The sequence below is a fragment of the Trichomycterus rosablanca genome, chromosome 9 (assembly GCF_030014385.1).
Source record: "Trichomycterus rosablanca isolate fTriRos1 chromosome 9, fTriRos1.hap1, whole genome shotgun sequence".
Lineage (NCBI taxonomy): Eukaryota > Metazoa > Chordata > Actinopteri > Siluriformes > Trichomycteridae > Trichomycterus > Trichomycterus rosablanca.
The window spans coordinates 4,339,522-4,358,040 of NC_085996.1; the positions used below are offsets into that span (position 1 = coordinate 4,339,522).

The 18,519-nt window shown below is 44.9% G+C and overlaps 2 protein-coding genes across 3 annotated transcripts in view; one reads left to right on the plus strand and one right to left on the minus strand.

Moving 5' to 3' along the window:
* rbm25b (RNA binding motif protein 25b) overlaps positions 1-5,601 on the plus strand; it is a 24,914-nt gene extending 19,313 nt beyond the window's left edge. For both annotated transcript variants that reach the window (XM_063001694.1, XM_063001695.1), the window contains exons 14-18: positions 1-4; positions 2,027-2,328; positions 3,229-3,327; positions 4,770-4,817; positions 4,932-5,601. The exon at positions 1-4 is cut by the window's left edge and continues 468 nt beyond it. In XM_063001694.1, the coding sequence (XP_062857764.1) occupies positions 1-4; positions 2,027-2,328; positions 3,229-3,327; positions 4,770-4,817; positions 4,932-5,024 (546 nt within the window). In that variant the 3' untranslated portion in view covers positions 5,025-5,601. The remainder of the gene's footprint in view (positions 5-2,026; positions 2,329-3,228; positions 3,328-4,769; positions 4,818-4,931) is intronic.
* A 2,563-nt stretch (positions 5,602-8,164) lies between these two features.
* eif2s1b (eukaryotic translation initiation factor 2, subunit 1 alpha b) lies at positions 8,165-18,308 on the minus strand. The gene is made up of 8 exons (XM_063000991.1): positions 18,200-18,308; positions 15,426-15,668; positions 12,639-12,718; positions 11,387-11,538; positions 11,007-11,113; positions 9,371-9,468; positions 9,118-9,261; positions 8,165-8,347 (listed from the first exon to the last, which is right to left on the minus strand). The coding sequence occupies exons 2-8, from the start codon at positions 15,664-15,666 to the stop codon at positions 8,222-8,224; spliced, it is 948 nt and encodes a 315-aa protein (XP_062857061.1). The 5' UTR covers positions 15,667-15,668; positions 18,200-18,308; the 3' UTR covers positions 8,165-8,221.
* Between the last annotated feature and the right edge of the window lie 211 nt (positions 18,309-18,519).

The window sequence follows — 18,519 nt, forward strand, 5'->3', positions numbered from 1 at the left end:
CTCGGTGAGGAAACACGGGGTTACTGAGATCAACTACAATTAATCATACAGAATATTCTTAATATACGGTCTCTTCCTCTTCAAGATCTGTCTGTCTGTCTGTCTGTCTGTCTACTTATCTATCTGCCTATATACTTATATATCTATCTATCTATCCATCATTTATCCATCCATCCATCCATCCATCCATCCATCCATCCATCCATCCATCTATCTATCTATCTATCTATCTATCTATCTATCTATCTATCTATCTATCTATCTATCTATCTATCCATCATTTATCTGTCTGTCTGTCTGTCTGTCTGTCTATCTATCTACTCATCTACTCATCTATCTGCCTATATACTTACAGGGGTTGGACAAAATAACTGAAACACCTGGTTTTAGACCACAATAATTTATTAGTATGGTGTAGGGCCTCCTTTTGCGGCCAATACAGCGTCAATTCGTCTTGGAAATGACATATACAAGTCCTGCACAGTGGTCAGAGGGATTTTAAGCCATTCTTCTTGCAGGATAGTGGCCAGGTCACTACGTGATGCTGGTGGAGGAAAACGTTTCCTGACTCGCTTCTCCAAAACACCCCAAAGTGGCTCAATAATATTTAGATCTGGTGACTGTGCAGGCCATGGGAGATGTTCAACTTCACTTTCATGTTCATCAAACCAATCTTTCACCAGTCTTGCTGTGTGTATTGGTGCATTGTCATCCTGATACACGGCACCGCCATTGGATGCACATGGTCCTCCAGAATGGTTCGGTAGTCCTTGGCAGTGACGCGCCCATCTAGCACGAGTATTGGGCCGAGGGAATGCCATGATATGGCAGCCCAAACCATCACTGATCCACCCCCATGCTTCACTCTGGGCATGCAACAGTCTGGGTGGTACGCTTCTTTGGGGCTTCTCCACACCGTAACTCTCCCGGATGTGGGGAAAACAGTAAAGGTGGACTCATCAGAGAACAATACATGTTTCACATTGTCCACAGCCCAAGATTTGTGCTCCTTGCACCATTGAAACCGACGTTTGGCATCGGCACGAGTGACCAAAGGTTTGGCTATAGCAGCCCGGCCGTGTATATCGACCCTGTGGAGCTCCCGACGGACAGTTCTGGTGGAAACAGGAGAGTTGAGGTGCACATTTAATTCTGCCGTGATTTGGGCAGCCGTGGTTTTATGTTTTTTGGATACAATCCGGGTTAGCACCCGAACATCCCTTTCAGACAGCTTCCTCTTGCGTCCACAGTTAATCCACTAAAATGACAGGTGTTTCAGTTATTTTGTCCAACCCCTGTATATATCTATCTGTCTATCTGTACTCATATCTACTGATCTATCTGTCTGTCTGTCTGTCTATCCACATGTCTATCTGTCTTTCTACATGTCTGTCTGTCTGCCTATCTATTCATCTATTGATTTGTCTGTCTGTCTATCTACATATCTGTCTATTGTTCTGTTTGTCTGTCTGTCTACATGTCTGTCTATTTATTTATGTCAGTCTGTTTCTGTCTGTGTCTGTCTATCTACATGTCTGTCTGTCTATCTATCTACATGTCTGTCTGTTTGTCTGTCTACATATCTGTCTTTCTGCCTATCTACATGTCTGTCTATCTATCTACTCATTTATTGATCTGTCTGTCTGTCTATCTACATATGTCTGTTGTTCGGTCTGTCTGTCTACATGTCTATCTATTTATCTATCTGCCAGTCTGTTTGTCTGTGTCTGTCTGTCTACTTATTAATCTGTCTGTCTGTCATTCTACTTATTTATTTGTTTGTGTATTTACTTATTTATGTATGTCTGTCTTCTTATCAATCTGCCCGTCTATCTACTTATCTGTCTGTCTGTGCCTGCCTGTCTGTCTACTCACCTATATCCAATATCCCGTCTTTTCCTCTTCAAGGTTTGTCTGTCTGTCTGTCTGTCTATCCATCATTCTGTCTGTCTGTCTACGTATTTTTCTGTCTGTCTGTCTGTCTGTCTATCTACTTATATCTCTCTAATATCTCTTCCTCTTCAAGGTGCCACGGGCAGTCCGGGTCAGCCGAACATGGCCAAGCGTAAAAAGCTGGCGGTGGAGAGCGTCTTCAACCGCTTCGACGACGACGAGGTGGACGAGGGGCCCCGGAAGAGGAAGCTGGTGCCCTTGGACTACGAGGACGAGGACAAAGGCAGCGGGGGAGTGGAGGGCGCCGGTGCAGCGGGGGGCAAAGGGGCCAACACGGAGGAGAAACGAAAACACATCAAGAGTCTGATCGAGAAAATACCCACCGCCAAACCCGAGCTCTTCAACTACCCGCTGGACTGGTCCGTCGTGGACTCGGTAAGAGTCCGGCTGTGTTCCGATTGGTCAGACGAACAGATTTGTGGGTTTGGGTCTAGGCACAAACTTCCTCCTGCCAGCCTACCTGAGCTGGCTGATGAGCCAGTTGACCAACCTGTATGTGGGTGGTCTAATGCGATATTGACCTTGCCGGGCGTCCATACAGGCACAGTTGACCGTGCTCTTTGCCGCTGTGCAGTTTTAACCTTTGCTGTCTGGTCGAGGCCATGTGCTGGTCCCAGGTCCCTCTTGCTAGTATGGAGGCGGTGCAGACATTTACATTTATGCCATTTAGCTCACGCTTTTTAGGCAATTGAGGCTTAAGGGCCTTGCTTTAGGGCCCAACAGTCCAGTTCCTTGACTGCAAGGGAAGGAGACTTGGGGTGGTCGTAGCCTAGCTGTTAAGGTACTAGCCTAGTAGTCAGAAGGTTGCTGGTTCAATCCCCACCACTGACAGGTTGCCACTGTTGGGCCCCTGAGCAAGACCCTAAACTCTCAGCTGCTTAGAGTGTGTACTGTAAGTCGCTTTGGATAAAAAATGTAAATTTACAGTAGTGACAGTACACTAAGCAATTGAAGGTTAAGGGCCTTGCTTAAGGGCCCAACGGGGCTTGAATCGGTGACCTTTCGACTACTAGTCCAATTCCTTAACCACTAGGCTACACCTGCCCACATTTGCAAGTAGGGGATGCTATATGGGGGGGGGGGGGGGGGTGGTATATATAGAAGGAACACCTTTACAAGTCTGATCAGGTGCGTTAGGTTCAGAGACGCGATAAAACCTGGAAAAAAAAATGCAAGTTCTTGTTGTTGAATGTGAGTTTGCGGTGTTTATAAATCGTAACCCTGCTCGTCTTGTCTCTCTCTCTCTCTCTCTCTCTCTCTCTCTCTCTCTCTCAGACACTAATGGAGAAGCGCATTCGGCCGTGGATTAATAAGAAGATTGTGGAGTACATCGGCGAGGAGGAAGCCACCCTGGTCGACTTTGTTTGCTCGAAGGTGAACATGACGAGCGCCTCGGTTCTCTTCTAGCACTGATGCTCAGATCCTCATGATACAAGCGTGTAAAGGGACTGAGTAAAGGATCGAAGATAACGATGCTCTTGAGGGCAAAGCTCCAAACTAGTCAGCGCGGGGCCTGCCTCCTGCCTCTAAAGTAGTCCCAACGAGGTCTTCCTCTTGTTTCTAAATTAGTCAGAACGAGGCCTGTCTCCTGCCTCTAAACTAGTCCAAAAGAGTCCTGCCTCCTGCCTGTAAACTCGTCAGAGCAAAGCCTGTCTCCTGCCTCTAAACTAGTCAGAACGAGGCCTGCCTCTAAACTAGTCCGAACAAAGCCTGTCTCCTGCCTGTAAACTACTCCCAATGAGGTCCTCTTCCTGCCTCTAAACTAGTCAGAACGAGGCCTGTCTCCTGCCTCTAAACTTGTCCGAACGAGACCTCCTTCCTGCCTCTAAATTAGTCAGAACGAGGCCTGCCTCCTGCCTGTAAACTAATCCGAACAAGGTCTTCCTCCTGCCTCTAAAGTAGTCCCAACAAGGTCTTCCTCCTGCCTCTAAACTAATCCGAACGAGGTCTTCCTCCTGCCTCTAAACTAGTCAGAGCAAAGCCTGTCTCCTGTCTGTAAATTAGTCAGAAAGAGGCCTGCCTCTAAACTTGTTTGAGCAAAGCCTGTCTCCTGCCTCCAAACTTGTCCAAACGAGACCTTCCTCCTGCCTCTAAATTAGTCAGAACTAGGCCTGCCTCCTTTTTAAGGGAGTTTTTCCTTGCCACAGTCGCCCTCGGCTTGCTCGACAGGGGTTTTTGTATCTGTTGGTCCTGGATTCTGTAAAGTTGCTTTGAGACGATGTCTATTGTAAAAATAAATTTGACCTGACTTGACCCCTGCCTCTAAAGTAGTTCGAACAAGGTCTTCCTCCCGCCTGTAAACTAGTCCGCTTTCCACGGTATGTTTGGGAGCCTAGTGTGTGGAGCTTTGGGCCATCAATCGAAAGGTTGAGACCTTGAATCCGGACTCTTCCACGCTGCCACTATTGGGCCCTTGAGCAAGGCCCTTTACTCTCTCATTTGTAGCGGTGCCATGCAATGGCTGACCCTGCACTTTGACCCCAGCTTCCAAACGAGCTGTAATATGCTGAAATAGCATTTTGTTGTGCTGTACTTGTACCTGTATATGTATGCATGACAAATAAAGGCGTTCTATTAGGGACCGGACCAAGACAACTTCCTCTCAGGACCAACTGCGTTCCTAACCATGACTAGTATAAATACGATAGACAGAACTTTATTAATCCAGAGGGAAATTATTTAATAAATTCAGTTTATTAAATTCTTTGTTTAATAAAACTATCAGTTGTGGAATATCCACGTTCTTAAGAAGTGACTGACATTTGCTTATACAGGTAATCTGCGTTCCTACTTTCTTTTCTCTCTCCTTTTTTTAGGTGATGGCACACAGTACGCCCCAGGGAATTTTGGATGATGTTGCTATGGTGAGTCTTAAGTTTCTCCTCCTCAGTTTAGTCATTTTCTCATTCATGGACCTAGGAAAGGATTTTAGGTCTCCGGATCCCTTTAAACCTTTCTGTTAACCGTTCGCTCCGCAGGTGCTGGACGAAGAGGCCGAGGTGTTCATCGTGAAGATGTGGAGGCTCCTAATTTACGAAACCGAGGCCAAGAAGATCGGACTGGGCAAATGAGCCGGCGCCGAGCGAGGATCGGATCTGCGCCCGACTTCCTGTTTTATCGGTTCCCCCCCCCCCCCCCCCCCTTCCGGAGAGGACGTTTCAACTCCAGGCAACTCGGCGCTTGAAACTCGAAAACGAGACCCGGCGCGTCGTTAAATCCATCGGTTCTTTATTTAATTTAGTTTCGCTCCATTTTTCTGTGACCGCGGCGACCGTGTCGAGTTAGCGAGCACCAGATCCGAAGCCGAACGGGCGAGGTGGGGTGGAACCGGTGTCCGTGTTACCGTGTCGTACCGTACGCCGACGCCGCCGCGCTATCACGTCTGGCTTACCGTTTACTTCGATTGGGTCTTTCTTTCCTCACGATTGTCTCGAGTCGCACCAAAGACTTGCGTCCCGGCGGATCCCTCGCGCCGACGTCACGTCTCTCCACCCGGAATGTAAAACGAATGCCGAGCTAATCGGATCCTGCGCCCTCGGAAGTCTGGCTAAACTGATCTGGATGGAATCAGTGCTCTTTGTTTTTGTATGTAATAGTGGGGTATGTGTTTTCAATAAAAATCTTTACTTTTTTTTTTAATAAAACTAATGTAGCGTCCTGTGGTTCCTGATGTACGCGGGGGTTTAGCTCAGCTTATTATCTCCTAAAAATGCCGCTAGACCTTTGATGTTTTGCACCAGTTGCTTCATTTACTTTGAATTCCCATGCACAGACATAATTGGCTGTGTCTGAGGGAGGGAGGACGGGCAGGATGATGGGCAGGATGATGGGAAAAACTGGTCAAATACACAGATCAACCATAACATTAAAAAACCACCTCCTTGTTTCTACACACACTGTCCATTTTATCAGCTCCACTTACCATATTACTTACAATTACTGACTGTAATCCATCTGTTTCTCTACATGCTTTGTTACCCCCTTTCACCCTGTTCTTCAATGGTCAGGACCCCCACAGAGCAGGTATTATTTAGGTGGTGGATCATTCTCAGCACTGCAGTGACACTGACGTGGTGGTGTGTTAGTGTGTGTTGTGCTGGTATGAGTGATTTTTAAATAGTGTCCACGCACTGTCCACTATTAGATACTCCTACCTAGTCGGTCCACCTTGTAGATGTAAAGTCAAAGACGATCGCTCATCTATTGCTGCTGTTTGAGTCGGTCATCTTCTAGGCCATCAGTGGTCACAGGACGCTGTTGGCTGGATATTTTTGGTTGGTGGACGATTCTCAGTCCAGCAGTGACGGCGCTGCTGTGTCTGATCCACTCATATCACCATGTCAGTGTCACTGCAGTGCTGAGAATGATCCACCACCTAAATAATACCTGCTCTGTGGTGGTCCTGTGGGGGTCCTGACCATTGAAGAACAGCATGAAAGGGGCTAACAAAGCATGCAGAGAAACAGATGGACTACAGTCAGTAATTGTAGAACTACAAATGGACAGTGAGTGTAGAAACAAGGAGGTGGTTTTAATGTAATGGCTGATCAGTGTATAGAGTAGAGCAGTAGAGGAGATGCAACTGGGAAGTGGATATGACTACATCGGCTGATTTTTTTTTTTGTATTCTGATATAGTGGGTGGGAATGAAAACTTAATTATTCGCACAGGGATGGGACAATCGCACACTCCTGTACCTTATAATGTCCTCTTAAGGTACTTTTAATATCTGATTATTGACAAATTTGATTATAGGCAAAACTCAGCAGGTAATGTCAGCTGAGCGAGATTGAGTAGAAGGCCTAAGCTAAATCGACTTGGATTTATTCGTCCAGAATGATCAAATGTCTTCGTATTAATGGTTTAAGGGCTCCTGGTGACCCCACATAGGGTGCAGACGCCCGAAATGCCCAGCGTTTTATTGTTTGTTTAATAACGCATAACGATCTGGTCCTTATCAAAGTCCCTCAGGTCTACGAGGAACCTCCATCAACCCGACATCTAATAGATCCCTCACCCTCACATGCATGCACGTTTTCGGGGGGTGGTTCTAATGTTTTGGCTGATCTGTATGTGCACAACTCACTGTACCAGCTCACAGTGGCGGAGGAGATGCAACTGGGGAAGTGGATATGACTAAATTGTAAGGAAAAAAAGGGGTTGGAGTTGATTTTTTTGTATTCTGATTATATTCAAGTCTGGTGGGTGGGAATGAAAGGGATGGGACGACCTCGATTTTAATTCTACAAGCTGTCTCGATCTATTACTCCTGGAGACCAAAGCCCAGGAGGTGCGGCTGTGTACCAAATCGCACACTCCTGTACCCTAAAATGTTCTTTTAAGGTACTTTTAATACCTGATTACTAGCCCACTGGATAGACAAAACATAGCAGGTAACCTCAGCTGAGCGAGAAATATGATGTACATGTAGCTGTATAGTTAAAATAATATAATAATAGATCCCCCACCTCACATCCACATTTGGGGGGGGGGGTCCTAATGTTTTGGCTGATCTGTACGTGCACAACTCACTGTACCAGCTCACAGTGGTGGAGGAGATGCAACTGGGGAAGTGGATATGACTAAATTGGCAGAAAAAAACCAATGAATGCAGGAATAAAGGGGGTTGGGGCTGATTTTTTTGTATTTTGATGATATTTATATATTATATTTATTTATACAGTTGTGACTGTGTACAATCTAACCAATTAAGGGTTAAGGGCCTTGCTCAAGAGCCCAACAGTGGCAACCTGGGGCTTAAACCAGCAACCTTGAGGTTACTGGTCCAGTACCTTAACCACTAAGCTACAGCTGGGATGAGACAAACTCTATTTTAATTCTACAAGCCGATCTATTCCTCCCGAGGACCAAAGCCCAGGAGGTGCGGCTGTGTCCCAAATCGCACACTCCTGTACTTAATCCCTCGTGCACATTTTTTTGGGGGGTGGTTCTGATGTGGTTCTAATCCCATCCACCAGACTGTACCAGCTAACAGTACCGAAGCCGACTTAAAGTTAATCCAACACTGAAACAACAGAACCAAACAAAACTCGGCGCTTCACTCACCGATTTGCGTATAAATTCGAGCGTTTACCGTTTATTGTTGAAACTCCACGTTCTCACACACAAAAACAGTTCATAGCGAATATCTCCGTACCCCCACCACTGCCCAGCCCCCCCAGACAACAATCCTTCGTTTTTTTTTTTCTCCCCTTTTATTATTATTTTAACCCCACACACACGCACACACACACACGTCGAGGGTTCACTAGTCTTCGGTTTTGGCCTCCATCTCCTCAGCGTCGTCGTCTCCGTCAACCTCGGCGTTCTCCTTCTCCAGGCGCTCCAGCTGTCTCTGCAGCTCGGTCTCGTCCATATCCGTCACCACTTTGGGCTGAAAGAGCGCGCACACACACACACACACACACAGTACAGTCTGTTATAGTGGACGTTTCTATTTATTTTAGTCTATTTTATTAATTCTTTTACCCCAGCCAGCGGTGGATTCTTACTCAGAGCTTACACTTTTCCCAGTGTGTCCTCCTTGCCAGTGCCCCCAAACTGCGAAACCAGCCAAACTTCCCCTACAGTATGCAATCTAAACAACTGAGACCTAAGGGTCCAACAGTGGCAACCGGGTAGTGGTGGGGCTTGAACCGGCAACCTTGTGAATACTAGGACCCCTTTACCACCAGCAAGGACTCCGGTCAAGTTCCTATCAACTACAGGACTAAAAGAGCGTATCTGCCCCCTCATGACAGCATCCGATTAAACCGCTTACGAGTTGCCTTGACCTTAACTAACCCCCCGTATTAACTAATCAGCTCCTACCAGTGCCTCAACCAGAAATCAGTTGGCCAATCAGCTCTTACCAGTGTGATTCTGGCAAACTGTGGCTTCCCAAATTCAATTTAAAATAATAATGCTTGCCTACAAAGCCAAAATTGGTCCCCTCTCCCCCCACATCTACCTTGGAGCACTTCGCCCAAAAAAAACCTGTTCCCAGCCTCAAGTCTGCCTCGTCTTGATCCACCAATCAGAACTCTACTCTGTCCTGGCACCCACGTGTTGGAATGAGCTTCCCTGTCTGTTCTAGCAGTTAGGAAATGTGTAAATGCAGTCAGACACGCCCAGTTAGGGTGCAAACGATTATTTCAGACTGACCTCCATCTGGATGTTGAAGACTCCTCGCTTCTCCTCGATCTTCTCCTTGATGACGGCCATGGCCTGATTGAGCATGGACAGACCTTCAGTCCTCTCCAGGGTGGTGGTGGTCATCACGTAGCGTGGAGGAGCGATCAGGTTGATCTGATGAACGAGAAGTCATTTAAAACCACCAATAACAAAAAGTGGAAGTAATACTGAAGCTGTAACCATTTCATGGTGTTTTAAGCTTCACACACTCGAGTGAGGTTACCTTGATTGGCATGGACTCTGTGGAACAGCTCAGTCCGGCTTTCAGAGCCTCCTTAACGGCATCGATGCCCTCGTACCCGTAACACGCCACCTCGATGTCTGTCGGGGGCAGGAGGAGAGAACCGGGTTATAGATACAGCTCTATAAACCACCTACATGCGTAAGTGTGTGGTGTTGCAGTATCTGCTCGGATCTTGACGACCTGTGGCGTGAATGTGTGTACATACGTCTGTGTGTGTGGTGGTGTGTACGTACAGGTGGGTGTGTGTGGTGGCGTGTACGTACAGGTATGTGTGTATATGGTGTATGTACAGGTGTGCGTGTGTGTGTGCTGCAGTATCTGCCCAGATCTTGACTGTCTGTGGCGTGTGTACATACAGGTGTGTGTGTACGGTGTTTGTACATGTGTGTGTGTGTACGTACATGTGTGTGTGTGTGTGTATGTACATACAGGTGTGTGTGTGTGTGTGTGTGTATGTATGTACATACAGGTGTGTGTATGTACATACAGGTGTGTGTGTGTGTGTGTGTGTGTGTGTGTGTATGTATGTACATACAGGTGTGTGTGTATGTACATACAGGTGTGTGTGTGTGTGTGTGTGTGTGTGTGTATGTACATACAGGTGTGTGTGTGTGTGTGTATGTACATACAGGTGTGTGTGTGTGTGTGTATGTACATACAGGTGTGTGTGTGTGTGTATGTACATACAGGTGTGTGTATACATACATGTGTGTGTGTGTGTGTGTGTGTGTGTGTGTATGTACATACAGGTGTGTGTGTGTGTGTGTATGTACATACAGGTGTGTGTGTGTGTGTATGTACATACAGGTGTGTGTGTACGGTGTTTGTACAGGTGTGTGTGTGTGTACGTACATGTGTGTGTGTGTGTATGTACATACAGGTGTGTGTGTGTATGTACATACAGGTGTGTGTGTGTATGTACATACAGGTGTGTGTATACATACATGTGTGTGTGTGTGTGTGTGTGTGTGTGTGTATGTACATACAGGTGTGTGTGTGTGTGTGTGTGTATGTACATACAGGTGTGTGTGTGTACGGTGTTTGTACAGGTGTGTGTGTGTGTACGTACATGTGTGTGTGTGTGTGTATGTACATACAGGTGTGTGTGTGTGTGTGTATGTACATACAGGTGTGTGTGTGTGTGTATGTACATACAGGTGTGTGTGTGTGTGTGTGTATGTACATACAGGTGTGTGTGTGTGTGTGTATGTACATACAGGTGTGTGTGTGTGTGTGTATGTACATACAGGTGTGTGTGTGTGTGTGTATGTACATACAGGTGTGTGTGTGTGTGTATGTACATACAGGTGTGTGTGTGTGTGTGTATGTACATACAGGTGTGTGTGTGTGTGTATGTACATACAGGTGTGTGTGTGTGTGTGTATGTACATACAGGTGTGTGTGTGTGTATGTACATACAGGTGTGTGTGTGTATGTACATACAGGTGTGTGTATACATACATGTGTGTGTGTGTGTGTGTGTATGTACATACAGGTGTGTAGGTGTGTGTGTTGCAGTACCCGCTCGGATCTTGACGGCCTGTGGCGTGAGTGTGTGTACGGGTGTGTGTGTACAGGTGTTTGTATACCGGTGTAGGTGTGTGTGTTGCAGTACCCGCTCGGATCTTGACGGCCTGTGGCGTGAGCCTCCTGTTGATGTTATCGATGAGAACGTTCCTCTCCTCCTCTGTAAGATCCAGACCGTCCAGTATAGAGGGGTCACTGATGGGGCAGAAGGAGGGTGGGGGGTAATTTTGGTCAGTCACCACCTACCGTACATAACAGTGTAAAAAGATTCAGGGATTCTGGTTAAGCGGTTAAGGTACTGTACTGGTAATCAAAGCGTTGCTGGTTCAAGCTTCAACAGTGCCACGTTCCCACTAATAGCATTTCATTTGTTTGGATTGTATATGGCCAAAAGTATTGGGATGTGTTTTTGACACAAAAAAGTGCTAACAGCGCTCCGACTCGACGTCTTGCGTGTACGTTACTCACGCGACGGCTTGTTTGAAGACGTCGTAAGCGCCGTATCCCGGTTTCTTGTACTTCTCGTCGAAGACCCAGGCGGTGCGCTGGTACAGACTCTCCAACTGTTCGTCCTTAGTGTACTCCAGCACCTCCGCCACGTGTCTCAGGATACTGTACACCTAACAGCACAACACAGCACGTTTTATCATCAGTGTATCACATTATATAACGTAAATTATATGATTTTAATTCCCACAGATGCAGTGGGAGAAGTCTTGTCGAAGGGCCTCCCAGAAGAGTCGTTTGAGAGCTGAAAAGAGTCGACTCACTGCTGATCTGAATCAACTCCTTTTTTTTTTTTTATGAATGATCCTGGTCAGGGTTGCTGTGAAATTTCTGGGAAAGGTGGCAATCCGTCACAGGGCTTCACCCCCACCCCCTCCTTTTCCTCAGAGACGGCCGATCACGTCTGTGCAGACGCCCGACCGCCCGATAGCACCACCGAGACTCGAACCCACACCAATGTGCAGGTACTTTATTCAAATCTATAATACATGCGTATGCAAAGGCTTTAATTTGATCTACGATGCCAACTTGTGCCCCAAATGTGCTAACAACGGCACGTTCGTTCCCAGTAGCGGGGTGAAAACTTTTTCGGGAACTTGCTCAGTGATGCTTTGGTCTTAGTGCAGCGTTCCAATACACGATATGGTCAAAAGTACTGGGACGCCCCTTCTAATATTTGAATTCGTACGTTTCAGCTACAGCAGATTCAAACAGGTGAAATAAATCAATTATATAAAGGAAATTATGTGCTTTGACTTTGCAGGAACAGTTTAGGGAAGGCCCATGCGTGTCCCCCTGTGCACAAAGCTCTATAAAGACGTGAAGAAAAGCTCCAGCGTCCTGCACAGAGCCCTGACCTCAGCACCTCTCGAATCAACCGCCACATCAGCTCAGCGCCCAGTCGTACAAACACCGTCATCTGTTGACTGAATGGGCAGAAACTGGTCACATGGGGTTTTACCTGCTTGTTGCTGCTGCAACAGTGACTCCTACTGTCTGGTGTAGGTGGCAGCGAGCACGGCGGAACAACACAGATAGAAAGGGCGTGGTCGCCCATACGTGTCGTGACGCTACTCACACACAAACCGATTCTTCCTGTGGTCGGATTATCGTTCAGATCAGATTTCTGACCCCGACGAGAGCCGACTGAACGTAACGCTCGCTATCTTCATGCTACACGTAGCCGGACGCTCGCTCTCCGCCGGTCACTCACCGTTTTGGATTTGGTGAACTTGTCCTCACACTTGATGGCCTCCTCTGGAGAAACTCTCCTCTTAGACAGGTCGATGTATCCTGCGGAGGCAAAACAGTGCAATTCAAGGACCGCTTCACACAACGATGCTAGTCCAGGTGTTTCAGTCACACTCTGTTAACTGGTGTACACATATTATTGACAGACGATGTATTTTATGCTTTCAGATTGGTGCAGACAGTTTGAGGAAGGCCCTTTCCTGCCCCTGTGCATGAAGCCAGATTAATAAAGACGTGTTTTTTTTATTAGGCAAGGCAAAGCAAGGCAAGTTTATTTGTATAGCACCTTTCATACACAGTGGCAATTCAAAGTGCTTTACATAAGGAAAAAAAAAATTTATTAAAAGCATTAAAACATTCCTGAGATCTAAAACCTCAGAAAGACTTCTTGCAAACATTTAGTTACAATTAAGAGAACATGAAATTCAAACAAGAGAGATTAAAAAAATAAAATAAGATAAAAATAAAATTAAGGACATGAACAATTAAAAGAAAATATTGTAAAGTATAACCTACAATTTAGGGAATATGAAATTAAAACAACAGAGATAAAAAATTAAGAACATGAAAACTAAAAGAAAATATAGTAAAATATACACTACAATTTAGAAGAGCATGAAAAACTAAAAGAAATATGGTAAAATTAACATAAAGTCCTGACCTCAATGCTACTGAACACCTTAGGAAACCTTTACGTCCAGATCAATGCCTGACCGTACTGATGCTGCTCTTACTGTACCTAATGGGGGCACAAATTCCTATAGACACACTTCAAAATGTAAAGGAAAAGCCTTTCCAGAACAGACTAGGCTGTGACATCTGCGGAGTGGGATTTCCAGCAAGCTCAGGGTCAGGTGTCCGAATACTTTTGGCCATATTGCTTAGCTGCAGAGATCTTGACTTTAGGTAGGATGGGTTCAGGTCCACATGTTCGTTGGGTTCAAGTCTCAGCTGGCACAACTGACCTGGCTGTGTCTGAGAGCGAAAAGGTCAAACGGGTTCCTATCTATCTATCTATCTATCTATCTATCTATCTATCTATCTATCTATCTATCCATCCATCTATCTATCTATCTATATACAGTGTATCACAAAAGTGAGTACACCCCTCACATTTCTGCAAATATTTAATTATATCTTTTCATGGGACAACACTATAGACATGAAACTTGGATATAACTTAGAGTAGTCAGTGTACAGCTTGTATAGCAGTGTAGATTTACTGTCTTCTGAAAATAACTCAACACACAGCCATTAATGTCTAAATAGCTGCAACATAAGTGAGTACACCCCACAGTGAACATGTCCAAATTGTGCCCAAATGTGTCAATATTTTGTGTGACCACCATTATTATCCAGCACTGCCTTTACCCTCCTGGGCATGGAATTCACCAGAGCTGCACAGGTTGCTACTGGAATCCTCTTCCACTCCTCCATGATGACATCATGGAGCTGGTGGATGTTAGACACCTTGAACTCCTCCACCTTCCACTTGAGGATGCGCCACAGGTGCTCAATTGGGTTTAGTCCATCACCTTTACCTTCAGCTTCCTCAGCAAGGCAGTTGTCATCTTGGAGGTTGTGTTTGGGGTCGTTATCCTGTTGGAAAACTGCCATGAGGCCCAGTTTTCGAAGGGAGGGGATCATGCTCTGTTTCAGAATGTCACAGTACATGTTGGAATTCATGTTTCCCTCAATGAACTGCAGCTCCCCAGTGCCAGCAACACTCATGCAGCCCAAGACCATGATGCTACCACCACCATGCTTGACTGTAGGCAAGATACAGTTGTCTTGGTACTTCTCACCAGGGCGCCGCCACACATGCTGGACACCATCTGAGCCAAACGAGTTTATCTTGGTCTCGTCAGACCACAGGGCATTCCAGTAATCCATGTTCTTGGACTGCTTGTCTTCAGTGCGGGCTTTCTTGTGCGTCAGCTTCCTTCTGGGATGACGACCATGCAGACCGAGTTGATGCAGTGTGCGGCGTATGGTCTGAGCACTGACAGGCTGACCTCCCACGTCTTCAACCTCTGCAGCAATGCTGGCAGCACTCATGTGTCTATTTTTTAAAGCCAACCTCTGGATATGACGCCGAACACGTGGACTCGACTTCTTTGGTCGACCCTGGCGAAGCCTGTTCCGAGTGAAACCTGTCCTGGAAAACCGCTGTATGACCTTGGCCACCATGCTGTAGCTCAGTTTCAGGGTGTTAGCAATCTTCTTATAGCCCAGGCCATCTTTGTGGAGAGCAACAATTCTATTTCTCACATCCTCAGAGAGTTCTTTGCCATGAGGTGCCATGTTGAATATCCAGTGGCCAGTATGAGAGAATTGTACCCAAAACACCAAATTTAACAGCCCTGCTCCCCATTTACACCTGGGACCTTGACACATGACACCAGGGAGGGACAACGACACATTTGGGCACAATTTGGACATGTTCACTGTGGGGTGTACTCACTTATGTTGCCAGCTATTTAGACATTAATGGCTGTGTGTTGAGTTATTTTCAGAAGACAGTAAATCTACACTGCTATACAAGCTGTACACTGACTACTCTAAGTTATATCCAAGTTTCATGTCTATAGTGTTGTCCCATGAAAAGATATAATGAAATATCTGCAGAAATGTGAGGGGTGTACTCACTTTTGTGATACACTGTATATATATATACTGTATATATATATAAGGCTAACCGGACCTGCTCGTCCCGCTGGATCATTCTAGAATTTTACAAGGGCGTCACCTTTTTCTTTATCCACTCGGATCACCACCACACACTCGTTGCGGCCGATGCGGATGAGCTTGTTGATGGAGCGGATACGTCGGCGGGAGAGCTCGCTCAGCAGGATCATGCCCTCGATGTTGTTGTACTCCAGCAGGCTGACGTAAGCGCCCATCTCGGCGATGGAGCGCACGTTCACCATCACCACGTCCTCCACCTCCGGGAAGCGGTGCTGGTAAAACCTACAGCTGAGTCCCGGCATCTCTGCAAACCACACACACACACACACACACACACACACACACAACACGCACACACTTCGATTAGTTTCTACTTTCTTATGGTCAACGTGCGGCGACACAAAAAAATGTTCTCCTCACACTGTGAAAGTGAAAGAGCCTCATCTAACATTTCTGTATTTATTTAATCATCATAACTCAGATTCAGGACAAATTCTTACATGTCGGGAGATTTCCGGAGATTTTCATAATCTGAATAATAGAGGATCATGTGTAATTCAGGAGTGAGTGAATGAGTTAGTGTGAGTGACTGAATGAGCGAGTAGGTAGGTGTGACCAAGTGAGTGGGTAAGGGAGTGAGTAAATAGGTGTGAATAAATAAGTAACTGGGTAAGTAAGGGAGTAAATAGGTGTGAGTGGGTAAATAAATGACTTAGTAAATGGATGAGTGGGTGAGTGAGTGTGTAAGTAAATGAGTGAGTGGGTAAGTAAACGAGTGAGTAAATGAGTGAGCTGGTAAGTAAATGAGTGAGTGGGTAAGTAAATGAATGAGTGGGTAAGTAAATGAGTGAGTAAATGAGTGAGTGGGTAAGAAAATAAGTGAGTAAATAAGTGAGTGGGTAAGTAAACGAGTAAATGAGTGAGTAAGTAAGTAAATGAGTGTAAATGAATGAGTGGGTAAGTAAATAAGTGAGTAAATGAGAGTGGGTAAGTAAATGAGTAAATGAGTGAGTGGGTAAGTAAATGAGTAAGTAAATGAGTGAGTGGGTAAGTAAATGAATGAGTGGGTAAGTAAATGAGTGAGTAAATGAGTGAGTGGGTAAGTAAACGAGTAAATGAGTGAGTGGGTAAGTAAATGAGTAAGTGAATGAGTAAGTGGGTAAGTAAATGAGTGAGTAAGTAAATGAGTGAGTGGGTAAGTAAATTAGTGAGTAAATGAGTGAGTGGGTAAGTAAATAAGTGAGTAAATGAGTGAGTGGGTAAGTAAACGAGTAAATGAGTGAGTGGGTAAATAAATGAGTAAGTGAAGGAGTGAGTGGGTAAGTAAATGAATGAGTGGGTAAGTAAACGAGTGAGTAAATGAGTGAGTGGGTAAGTAAACGAGTGAGTAAATGAGTGAGCTGGTAAGTAAATGAGTGAGCTGGTAAGTAAATGAGTGAGTGGGTAAGTAAATGAATGAGTGGGTAAGTAAATGAGTGAGTGGGTAAGTAAATGAGTGAGTAAATGAGTGAGTGGGTAAGTAAATGAATGAGTTGGTAAGTAAATGAGTGAGTAAATGAGTGAGTGGGTAAGAAAATAAGTGAGTAAATGAGTGAGTGGGTAAGTAAATGAGTGAGTGGGTAAGTAAATGAATGAGTGGGTAAGTAAATGAGTGAGTAAATGAGTGAGTGGGTAAGAAAATAAGTGAGTAAATAAGTGAGTGGGTGAGTAAATGAGTGAGTGAGTGAGTAAATGAGTGTAAATGAATGAGTGGGTAAGTAAATAAGTGAGTAAATGAGAGTGGGTAAGTAAACGAGTAAATGAGTGAGTGGGTAAGTAAATGAGTAAGTGAATGGGTAAGTAAACGAATGAGTGGGTAAGTAAATGAGTGAGTAAATGAGTGAGTGGGTAAGTAAACGAGTAAATGAGTGAGTAAATGAGTGAGTGGGTAAGTAAACGAGTAAATGAGTGAGTGGGTAAGTAAATGAGTAGGTGAATGAGTGAGTGGGTAAGTAAATTAGTAAGTGAATGAGTGAGTGGGTAAGTAAATGAATGAGTGGGTAAGTAAATGAGTGAGTGGGTAAGTAAATGAGTGAGTGGGTAAGTAAATAAGTGAGTAAATGAGTGAGTGGGTAAGTAAACGAGTAAATGAGTGAGTGGGTAAGTAAATTAGTAAGTGAATGAGTGAGTGGGTAAGTAAATGAATGAGTGGGTAAGTAAATGAGTGAGTGGGTAAGTAAATAAGTGAGTAAATGAGTGAGTGGGTAAGTAAACGAGTAAATGAGTGAGTGGGTAAGTAAATGAGTGAGTAAATGAGTGAGTGGGTAAGTAAATGAGTGAGTGGGTAAGTAAATAAGTGAGTAAATGAGTGAGTGGGTAAGTAAACGAGTAAATGAGTGAGTGGGTAAGTAAATGAGTAAGTGAATGGATGAGTGGGTAAGTAAATGAGTAAGTGAATGGATGAGTGGGTAAGTAAATGAGTAAACAGGTGTGTGAGTGAGTGAATGAATGAGCCGCTCCAGCTTTAACGTGACTTGCTCAGCAAAACCAAATATCGCGATATTTCTGCGTTTCATGATAATCGTTTAAAGTATCGCGGTATTACATCGATAACACCATATAGAATAATTAAAATAAAGGATATATTAGTGAGGTATATCAGGTACATTTATGGTATATTTCATTTATATTAATAATGAATATAAACAAGCAGCAGTATAATGAAATGATTGTATCTGATGATCAGGACTGAGAGCTCCATGCTGCCACATGCAGCAAGAAGCGGCTAATGCTAAATTCATCTCATTAATATCACTCTTACATTCATAACAGATTAATAATTACAAACATTATTACCTGATCAGCGGCGGGACTGATTAATTCAGATTAAATAAAAAATAAATGTGCACGATCTGATTTATAATGAAATAAAAGATCCGAACTCATTCATGAGTTACACCAGAACTGCTCCACCAGAGACAATAAGGAACAGAATTTCAAAATAAAAGTCCCTGTGTTACCTCGTACTGCTGGTTAGTGCGCAAGTATCTCTGCAGACCGGAGAACAGTAAGTAGGAGGGGCTTATACAGAAAGTGGGTGGGTATCAGTGAAAGCCCGGGTCCTAAAGGAGCAGTATTAGATGATTTTCTGGTCTTAACCCACTATTTAATATGCA

What these genes read in the sequence shown, in the direction of transcription:
- eif2s1b (XM_063000991.1), bottom strand. Translation starts at nt 15,666, where the DNA reads ATGCCGGGACTCAGCTGTAGGTTTTACCAGCACCGCTTCCCGGAGGTG. An exon ending in GTCTTCAAACAAGCCGTCGC is followed by an intron (nt 11,114 to 11,386) that starts GTGAGTAACGTA and finishes CTGCCCCATCAG; the next exon opens with TGACCCCTCTATACTGGACG. An exon ending in CAGAGTCCATGCCAATCAAG is followed by an intron (nt 9,262 to 9,370) that starts GTAACCTCACTC and finishes CTCGTTCATCAG; the next exon opens with ATCAACCTGATCGCTCCTCC.